The sequence below is a fragment of the Ostrinia furnacalis genome, unplaced genomic scaffold (genome assembly GCF_004193835.3).
Source record: "Ostrinia furnacalis isolate ACB-3 unplaced genomic scaffold, ASM419383v2 OfSCF0183, whole genome shotgun sequence".
Classification (NCBI taxonomy): domain Eukaryota; kingdom Metazoa; phylum Arthropoda; class Insecta; order Lepidoptera; family Crambidae; genus Ostrinia; species Ostrinia furnacalis.
Genome location: NW_021130422.1, coordinates 745,907 through 756,257, shown reverse-complemented (window position 1 = coordinate 756,257; position 10,351 = coordinate 745,907). Strand labels below are relative to the sequence as shown.

General features: G+C 38.3%; 1 protein-coding gene and 1 non-coding gene across 2 annotated transcripts; both read left to right on the top strand.

The window, feature by feature from the left end:
* Positions 1 to 401: 401 nt before the first annotated feature.
* Hlc (putative ATP-dependent RNA helicase DDX56) lies at positions 402 to 6,100 on the top strand. Its single transcript, XM_028305949.1, has 10 exons — positions 402 to 651; positions 731 to 955; positions 1,121 to 1,383; positions 1,582 to 1,842; positions 2,040 to 2,250; positions 3,318 to 3,467; positions 3,848 to 3,945; positions 4,488 to 4,629; positions 5,069 to 5,296; positions 5,920 to 6,100. The coding sequence occupies exons 1-10, from the start codon at positions 592 to 594 to the stop codon at positions 5,980 to 5,982; spliced, it is 1,701 nt and encodes a 566-aa protein (XP_028161750.1). The 5' UTR covers positions 402 to 591; the 3' UTR covers positions 5,983 to 6,100.
* A 725-nt stretch (positions 6,101 to 6,825) lies between these two features.
* LOC114353921 (U1 spliceosomal RNA) lies at positions 6,826 to 6,988 on the top strand. The gene has a single exon (XR_003655960.1). It is a non-coding gene; the product is annotated as a U1 spliceosomal RNA (small nuclear RNA).
* Positions 6,989 to 10,351: the final 3,363 nt, after the last annotated feature.

Here is a 10,351-nt window from a genome sequence, read left to right as displayed (position 1 = left end):
AAAGATGAACAGCAGGGCAACTACTTTCTCCTGGAAGTCGCTTTGAAGGAGCTAAGTCAAATTATTATTGTTATTAGAATTATTTAGTTAATTATAAAACAGCTGAATAGTGCCATATTTTTGCCGTTAGTCTGTTTTGGGAAGGGGCCCTCATATTCATATTAGCTGTGATATTAGTTCATGGCCCCCCTGTAGATAAAAGACGGTCTGTATAATTTCCAAAGTTAGATATTACTTCCATTCTGATTAATTTCCAATTTGTGTAGCAATATTCTTTTAATCTATATAAATAATAAGTAAAACGGATAAATTAAATCTTGAAAAAAGCACAATGTTTAAATAAAATCGCCCAACCATATTGCCCATAGATTGCCCCAGGCCGCACACAGGTTTTTTTTATCTGTGATCGCTGTCAAAAAATGGCTGGAATAACGTCGCATGTTATTATTTTTTGTTTTCCATTATAATAAAATTCGTCTATTGATTTATCAACTATAATAAATAAAATAGTCTGTAACTAACTATACTGTGAAATTACCATATTTACCTTACACAAGTTTGTCGTGAAAATAGCAAAACCAACGACACAGCATGGACGATGAAAAGAAGGTTATGTTTCATGAAATGGAGCTTGATGATCGACTTTTGAAGGTAAAAACGTGATAAATAACGTCGATTTTAATTCTTTTAAGCTATTTGTTCTATAATTCATGGTATTTCTGCGTTTCAGGCAATATCCGAGCTCACATGGCGTGAACCCACGTTGATCCAAGAAACTGCCATTCCCTTGTTGTTAGAGGGCAAAGATGTACTCATGAGGGCTCGAACAGGTTCAGGAAAGACGGCAGCATTCACGATACCAGTAATCCAGAAAATATTGAACTTGAAAAATACAAGTCGTCACCAGTGTATTTATGCTTTGATATTGTCACCAAGCAAAGAGTTATGTGGACAGGTAAATAATCATTTTGTCTATTAATTTTGTATATTTATTACTCGAGTTGTTGAAATACCAAAAGAATGGCAACTTACGTAAAACAAAAAGAAATAAAATAGCATAAAGTTGCTTGTTGTTGTACATAACTGCAGTTTACTCATAAACCTTGTTTCTAATTTATAGATAACATCAGTTATAAATGATTTGAGGACAAAATGTGCAAGAGAAGTTAGATGTGTAGATATATCAGCCAGCGGAGACATGCAGACACAGAAATCGTTGCTCACAGACAAACCAGACATTATTGTTTCGACTCCTTCAAAAGCTTTGGCACATTTGAAAGCAAATAACATGCGTTTAAAAGATGACTTGGCTATGCTCGTGGTTGATGAAGCAGATTTAATATTCTCTTTTGGATATGAAGACGAAATCAAGGAACTATTAGGGTAAGTGTAATAATTACATTAATGTCCCTTGAAAGGAAAATACTGCTAATGTTATGAATTTAATCATTTTTACCTGCACATGACTATCAGTATCAACAAGATAAACACTGTTAATATTTAAATTTGACATTCAATGTATCTTTAATAGAAAATACTATCAGTGACTTCAGTCCGTGATAGATTAATTTTTATTTACAGTCATTTACCAAAAATCTACCAAGCTGTACTAGCATCGGCAACACTTTCAGATGACGTTCTAAGTCTTAAGAAGATTGTCCTTCGAAATCCTGTCACACTCAAGCTAGAGGAACCAGAACTTGCTCCGTCATCTCAGTTGCAGCATTACCACTTGTTTGCGGAGGAGGATGACAAAGCGGCCATATTATATGCGTTGCTAAAACTGAATCTTGTGAGAGGGAAGAGCATAATATTTGTCAGAACTGTAGATAGGTGTTACAAGTAAGTAAAAAAATACTTTTTATTTTATAGTTCGTTTGTTTCAGCCAAATGATGTCCACTGCTGGACAAAGGCCTCCAAGGTTATTTTACAGTATTGACACCAAATTATGGAGACGCTTATGTAACATTGGCAATATCGTGTTTCTCAAAACTGAGTAAAATAAAAGAAGAGCTGATAATATTTTATTATGTTTCAGGCTCAAACTATATCTTGAGCAGTTCAAAGTCGGTTCGTGTGTGCTTAATTCAGAGTTGCCTGCAGCCGTCCGGTGTCTCTCAGTCGACCAGTTCAACCGGGGAAGGTATCAGATTATCATTGCATCCGATGAGAAAGCATTGGAGAAACCAGACGGAGGCATTCTGGCACCTGAGGATCAAATTAATACTAAGAAAAAGAAGAAAGATAAGGTAAGAATTTTAATTTAATAGTTAGAATCAAGTAGTGTAATTCCAGGGTACACAATTATTTTCAAGTTAAATGAAATGGCAATAGTAATGGCTATATTTCACCGGGACACCATGGCGGCGCAACCAGGTGCCGCTACCAACAAAATGTATACAGCTTTGCGCAACCAAACGGACACCAGGTGAGTAACTCTCTATAGAGCTGTATACATTTGGTTGGTAGCCGGCGACTGGTTGCGCCGCCATGGTGTCCCGGTGAAATATAGCCCTAAGATTTAGGATGGTCACATACCAAGCACAGCGTTATAACAACACAAATCAGCAGTGACTCCCTATCAGCAGGACTACTGAGCTGTTTATTTATTTTAGGAAGACCAGGATTGACATCATTAACGTCGTATCTGATCTATGTCACTGTCGCTTATGCTGGCATCTCGCTTTGCGTAAGAGCAGAGTAAATACAAATGAGTAGTTAGTTAGTTAATTTTGCAGGGCAATCGAATACCGCACTTAGCCTCATGATAGGGCCATTGTGCGCGATTTGTGGTTTATCTTCCTACTCCAACCACCCCAGATCCCCCCAGAAGGCGAGCAGCCCGTCCAGGCTGCTGCAGGCTTCCTGTAGCGACGACGGTGATCGAAGAAATTGAGCCCGTTGTTCTTCCACGCTACTGCACTCCATGAGCACATGCTGCGGTGTTTCCTCTGCCTCCATGCACCCCCTGCACAGTGGGCTGTCTGTGACACCTATGTTGTATAGGTGCTTGTTTGTACAAATGAGTAATTCATCTTCATAGAAACGCACCGAGCGCGGTTTGTATGCGGCGCAACCACGACTGGCTCCCCGCTAATCCACGCTAAATTTTGTCAGTGTATGCGTGCCGCATACGTATTGGCGCGCTCACATACAAACCGCGCCCGGTGCGTTTCTATGAAGATAACTTACTCATTTGTATTTACTCTGGTAAGAGGGATAGCAGAAATCGAAATTTCTGATTGTTTTTCGGAGTAACCCCGCAGTTACGTGTTGTTTGGCAGAGCCTTTAATTTGTACCTGCTTCTTCCTACAGCAAACATCAAAGCGGAAAAGGGACAAGGAATCGGGCGTGTCCCGCGGCATCGACTTCCAAAACGTGTCGAACGTGATAAACTTCGACTTCCCACTCGACGTCAGCTCATACGTGCATCGCGCGGGACGAACTGCCAGGGGGACCAATCAGGTTGGTATTCGGACTTGTTCCTTACTTTTTATAAAGTCCCGGTAACCCTTGGTAAATGAATATGCTTCTATTACGTTTGGGCTCACTACAATAGTCTTTTTCTTCTATTATGTAGGTGTAACAGCAGAGGTACAGGTTACAACTCAGTGTTATTTACTGCCATAGATGGTATGGCTCAATAGAGCTATGATGAAAAATTTAATTTCGTACAAAGTGGTCTGGTTAAAGCTTTATTTACAGGCTTTTTTCGAGTCAAGAGCATCTACCAGAAGATTAAAAAGAGTATCAGTCAATAAACTTTAATATCTTTTATGTATGTCTGGTCAGGTGTTAACATTTTATTACTTTGCTGTTGTTAATCACTTAAAACATGTTTTCAGGGTTCAGTTCTGTCGTTCGTGTCAATGCGTGAGAAACCTCTTATGGATGCAGTAGAAGAACACTTGTCCAAAGGATTCAATAACCAGAAAGTTCTACAGTAAGTATATCTACATTCTATGTCTTACACTAAGCAAAGCTTGTTCTATTTCAAGTAATTATGCATACTTAAACATTTTCGGATGGACGGACCAGATCAAGGCCGCAACTAAGTGCTCGGTTAGCGAAAGTACACGGAAAGCTGCAGTCCGCGAGGAATGGCGCCGTATTACGAGGAACAACTCTGAATCGTGATTCAAAATGATGACCACGACCACTCTGACAAGAGTGTACCGACTGAGAAGAAACATTTTCGGCAATGTTTCCGTACCTTAGATGTAGGAGGTTTTATGGAGTTTATTAAAAAGTTATAAAAGCTATTGATTTTCTGTAAATACTTAGGTTTAATATACTACCACTGCTTCAGGACATTAAATGGGTCACCACCACCCATGGTTCTTCCTGCCTCACGGCGTACGAACCGAATCTCGGGAGAGCGCGCGGGTACTTGCTCTGGGCTCTTTTCCCCGGGCGCTTTGCTTGACTCCCTACAAATTTATCTGACATTAAATGGGCCAATTAATTATTAATTATTCCTTCCAGAAAGTACGAGTTCGCGCTAGAAGAAGTGGAAGGCTTCAGGTACCGGTCGCGCGATGCGTGGCGCGCCGTCACCCGAATCGCCGTGAGGGAGGCTCGCTTGAAAGAAATCAAGCAGGAACTGCTCAACTGCAAGAAGCTACAGGTGAGATGACAAGGAGAATAAGCGCAAAAATCATATAAAAAAAAAGCATTAAATCGGTTCAACCTTTTAAGAGCCATGGTGCTAGACACGAGACACACATGGTGGTCAAATACAACACCCCTCTTTTTGCGTCGGGGTTTAAAAATACACAGTAAAACCAGAAAAGCTAAAGCTATTATAGACGTCGTATTATGTGATTTTTTATTTTACACAAGAAAAAAGCTAATCCGTAATTATTACGTCCATAAATTGCTGCCATAAGGTCGTGGCCAGATCTTAGTTTATTTTAGGGGTAGGTCATTTAATGACAACTTCAAATGATGACAACTATACCAGCATAACACATTGATGAGTGACTAATCTTCTCCCTGATTCTTCACCTTACACACCCCCCTATCAACCCACCTAAAACTCGACTTAACACCACCGAATATTCCAGGGTTACTTCGAAGACAACCCAACCGACCTGATAGCACTCAAGCGCGACAAGGCCCTACATACTGTGAGGCTGCAACCGCACCTGTCTCATATACCGGAGTACCTACTGCCTGCTGCTCTGAGGACAGACGACCCGGAACCGGTGGAGGCGGAAGAAGCGCCTCAGCCTCCTCAGAAGAAGAAGAAACCTAATAAGGAGTACGGGAATGTGAAGAAGTTGAAACGACAGGTCAGTTTAAAATTTAAGATTCATAAGATTTCAGATTGTTGTTTTACTTTGAAGTAGCTATAAACCTTAAAGATTTTGAGACATTTCATGACTGACATCATCTGAAAGAGCTAATGGCTTTCTCCTCTTATAAACTTTTAATCGATAAATAAATCAATAAAATAATAAAAAAATAGTAGCTGGTTTAGGTCGCTAAACCATTACTTTGGTAAATGATTGAATTACGAGTCATACATTGTGTTTAGATCAGTGGTTCTTAAACTTTAAATCACGAGGGACCATTTTACCAAATTTCTGTCTTGTCAGGGACCACTTATTTTTTTTTTTCAAAATCCTATGAAAGGGGAGGTCGATTTCTCGCCCACTGTGCACCGTTTGAATCGACTCATCACGTCACGTTACTAGTTTATTACGATGTCTTCGTGGACCACTTGGAATGGCTCCAGGGACCACTAGTGGTCCGCGGACCACCGGTTAAGAACCACTGGTTTAGATAAAGAAATCATATAATTTCGCTTCAAAGCATCAGGTAATAGTCATTGTGAGGCCACCATTAACTTCCAGGCACTGGTTCTACTATATTTTATTGTTTAGTTAATATTTTTTATTTCGTCTTGTTCTAGGCCCGCCGTAACGACCCCCTTCGAAGCCTTGAAGTGAAAAAGACGCCGGCAACAGACACGTAGCGATTGTTAGTATAATAAATACTGAATGTTTATACAGTTTCCTTGTTAACTTTCCAGTTGAATCACCTTTTATACAGTTGCTTGTAATATTGTAAATAAAAGCACTTGTTCAAATGTCTGACTCTGTTTTTCTTTTTTCATACAGTGCCCGCGGGGTGTCTGGGTTACTTTGGTTAGTAGACTTGGTTAGTACTACACGCATTATGTGGTGTTATTAATAAATGATTGCTATGAAATTCTTAACAAAGAAAAAATAGGATACACATAAATAGGAGGTATAGATCGTTTCATCCACGAAGACGCGCCCTACCAATTTTTGGCCGAACGAGAGGGAAGCGCAGGCTGCAAGGAGTTTGATCCGAGCAATGCAAGCGTCATTATTATCGTGTGCGTGTACCGATAACCACGATAACTCTCAAACATTAGCGGAAGAATGGTGGGGCGCGTTAGATGTTCGTTGTACCACAAGTTGTACGGTTGTTGGTGAATGCGTAAGTACATTTCTTTACACACGGTACGTACGTACTTTATTTATTTCCATTCCCTCCCCGCTCAGTACAAAAATTTGTGTGCATGAACCATTGCATGGCCATGTCTGGCGAAGGTTTAGTTAATTATTTTTTTGTAATAAAAACTTTAGTGCAACTTTAGTCCTGGCCACAATAAATGTAATATGTAAACGCCATTTTTTAAATTAAAAAGAAAAAAATAAAAATGGTTGTTTTGTCATTGCTGTCACTTAGTACGTTTTTTCACCAATAGATGTCGGTGTAGGTTTTTTTAAATCGCGGTGTCCTGATTTTTTTTCCCGCCTATATAAGGGTCGGGAAGGTTGAGTTTGGCATACTAACCTTGCGTAGGGTGTACCGTGATCACGAAGGCGGTTGCCCCGGGCAGGCGCCAGCCATTGCACCTCGGCTGGATCGCGCCGGTCTGTGACTATCCCTTCTGGGGTACGTCGTGCGTGTAATTTTTGGTAGTTGGACTTGCGTACTGCGCGGTCCATTTTAAGACAGTGAATTAAATCCGACAACCTATCGGGCCAGTTAGGAATTGAAAAATCTAGGAGGTCTTTACCCAGCAGCTGGATGTGGCGTGGTGGGCGTTTAAATACCTATCTGGTATAATTATTTTACTCTTTGTACCTATCTATAGTCTTTTTCACGTAANTATTATTTGTTCGTATATTTATCTCAGCTTATTATTATTCTCTTTATTAACTTTGGTTCTTAATTTTAAATATTTTTTTACAATGTAAATTATTAAAAAAAATAAAAATAAAAATTTATTCTCTTTATTAACTTTGGTTCTTAATTTTAAATATTTTTTTACAATGTAAATTATTAAAAAAAATAAAAATAAAAATACATTATAAAAAAATACTTAAAAATAGTTATTCCGCTGGTAGCGGAGCAGGGCCCAAGCTACCGGTTATTATTATTATTATTATAGCTTTATATTCCACATTTTTACAGTTTCATTCAATTAATCTGTATCTCTTGTTTGTGGCCTTACATAGTATTATAATACCTAATAATTATTGCGCCAATTTGTTGCCATCTTTTTACACCTTCCACACTAACTCACTGTGTAACGGTCACTCTAACCCCACCGCCGCGCACAGTTTTTGTGTCTGTATGTTTACATCTTCCTCCACTCCCTCTAGCCCGGCATTAACTCGGTTTGACCACGTTAATGTAACGCGCTCGTTATGTTACGGACCATGTAACAAGTTTTATGGCAATCGGATGTAAGTTAGGGGCAGAGCAAGTGGGCAATGCAAATTAGGAAAAATGGTTAACGCTATGAATTTTCTCGATTCTTTAGTGGACAAATGGTGTTTTCCTTTTACGTTCTTTGTTTCATTGTAAATAGCTGTTCTTTATCTGTATTTTTTTATTTCCTGGTAGTACCTACAAACGGATGCAAAGCCCTCTTGACGTAATAAAATGTATGTCGCATTCGCCCACGCCCTGTATAGCGATTGAAGTCTAAAATCCTTACGCAAAATAAAAAATGTTGAAGTCCTCAGAAATCAAAAACTTGAATTTCGAACTCAGTCCTCTTCAGTACCTCTAGTACGAAAAACTTTCGAGTTCGTTTCGTTGCGTATTCAAAGTGTCATCGAAAAATTTTGTATGAAAAATTAAACAGCGCCCCCTACATTATAGCCGCCCTAGGGGGCGCTGTTTAATTTTTCATACAAAATTTTTCGATGACACTTTGAATACGCAACGAAACGAACTCGAAAGTTTTTCGTACTAGAGGTACAGTTCGTTTTTTTTTTCAGTTCAAGTTCCAACAAACAATTTGTTTAATTTTCTTCTTTTTATTTTAGAAAACTGTTAATGGCCAGTAATTTAAATACTCGTAATCCTGATGTTAATTGGCGTTTTTGTTTCTCGTTCATTAACTAAAATGTAAAGTTAAATCGAAATTGTTTTCAGGAGGGGCCAGGTAGTTCAGTAGTTTCAAATGCCTGGAAAATAATTATAATTTTACCTAATTTTATCCAAGGACGTGGAATGTTTGAAAATATTTGACCAATTTAATTTAGTTTTGACTAGCAACTAGCAGCTACTAGTTTTGAGCAACTCAGACCACGGCCGCCGTCTGAAAATCAGCGTCATGTGGTATGCACTTGACACATGCTGAGACGGGGACCTTTTTGCTGCTGCAGCGCCGCCAAGTAATTGTCCCGTTTAATTTTAATTTTAATTATCATTCTTTTGACTGGTTCTGTAATGTTGACCGTTAGTTTTATGTATGTATGTGTATTCATGTGGCAGCAATATAAACGTTATTCTATTCTATTCTATTCTATTCTACTAGCTGTGCTCGCGACTTCGTAACCTACGCGTGAATTGTTTTTTTTTTTAACATTTTTAATTAATGCTTCAACGTGATATTAAGGCTGAGTTGCACCATTTAACTTTAACAGTAACTATGACGTGTGTTTTGTATGGAGTTTGACAGATTTCTGACATTCGTTAAAGTTAAAGTCAGATGGTGCAACCCGGCCTAAGTGTAAAGCCTATAAATATAGCCATGTAATTTACACAATTAGAGTAGGCGCACACCGTTGATTTTTCGTCGGCCGATAGTTTAGTCGGGCAGTACGCTACGCCGATTCGATTTGGCCGATTCTTCATACAATTTGAAATCGGGCACAACTATCGGCCAACTAAAAATCAACGGTGTGCGCCTACTCTTAAGGCTCATTGAAATGGCAATCTATTGATTTAGGCCTGTAATTACTAAGCTTCAGTCTATGATTAAGTTTGAATAGAGTTTTGAGAGCCTCTTTAGTGTAATGACTTTTAAGTTACACTAAAACTATATACTAAACTAAATGTACTTTAGATACTACTATTGTTTCTATTATACATGTACCTCAAATGGTTAAAGTTGACATAATTTATTTATTTATTTATTGACAAAGATCTACCAACAAAACATCTTTACACAAACAAGTAATGCATGCAATGATGACAAGACCAAAATATACATTTATAGGTAAATACAGCTTACATACAAAATAAAAACTTGACGACCGAAAGTACAATACCAAAATATTAAGTTTAAATTAGATTAACAGTTAAATTACATTCCACTTATCTAAACACCTTCTTCTTAAATGAGTGCACGCAATCATGAAAGATGTCGATGTCGCTATCCTTATACATTATAGCAATTTGATTGTGAGAATTCAAGATCAACCATATTACCTATAAAATTAGTGGCCGTGTAAATACTAAGTTCTTCCATAATCCGTTCTAACTACTAAAATTAATTCCAAAACTGGGGCGGTTTGTACGGCGTCAGAGCCTAGTAAATCACTGAACTAAATCCTTAGAGACAAGTTTAATTAACTCTAAGAAAGTTATTAACGTCGGAAGGCGTAACGGGCTCAGTACTTGAAATGGTGGTATTTATTAACCATCCTGTATAAATGTTTTGTCGATACAAATTAAACTTAAGTGTGTTGAGATAAGGGGCATGAAGGTGGAATGGCAACTATGTATTTCGTGTATTGGTTATTGGATTCTGCATAAATTTTTGGAGTAAGTACTAGGTAGGTACTTAGTTTTAGTTCGGATAGAGACTTAACAATAGATTTACATAGTTCTTCAAGTTATCCTCATTACAGAGTGACAGAATTTGCTGGCTGTTAAGGTAAGAGTACCTGGTTTTGTCGTTGGTACGAGTTTTATTTTGGACAGTTGATTTTTCAAGAGGAGGATCAAGCTCACTCACTTGCTTAGAGGCAGTTGTCTGAGCATATTATGTCGTAAGAACGGCGAGACGTTTACCCATAATTTGACAGTCATATACTTTTGGATAATAGCCCTTTGTGGAATCCAGGACC

Excerpts from the sequence above, each read along its gene's own strand:
- Hlc (XM_028305949.1), top strand. The coding sequence starts at position 592 with ATGGACGATGAAAAGAAGGTTATGTTTCATGAAATGGAGCTTGATGAT. Across the intron at positions 3,468-3,847 it reads CTGCCAGGGGGACCAATCAG|GGTTCAGTTCTGTCGTTCGT; the intron begins GTTGGTATTCGG and ends ACATGTTTTCAG. Across the intron at positions 3,946-4,487 it reads AATAACCAGAAAGTTCTACA|AAAGTACGAGTTCGCGCTAG; the intron begins GTAAGTATATCT and ends TATTCCTTCCAG.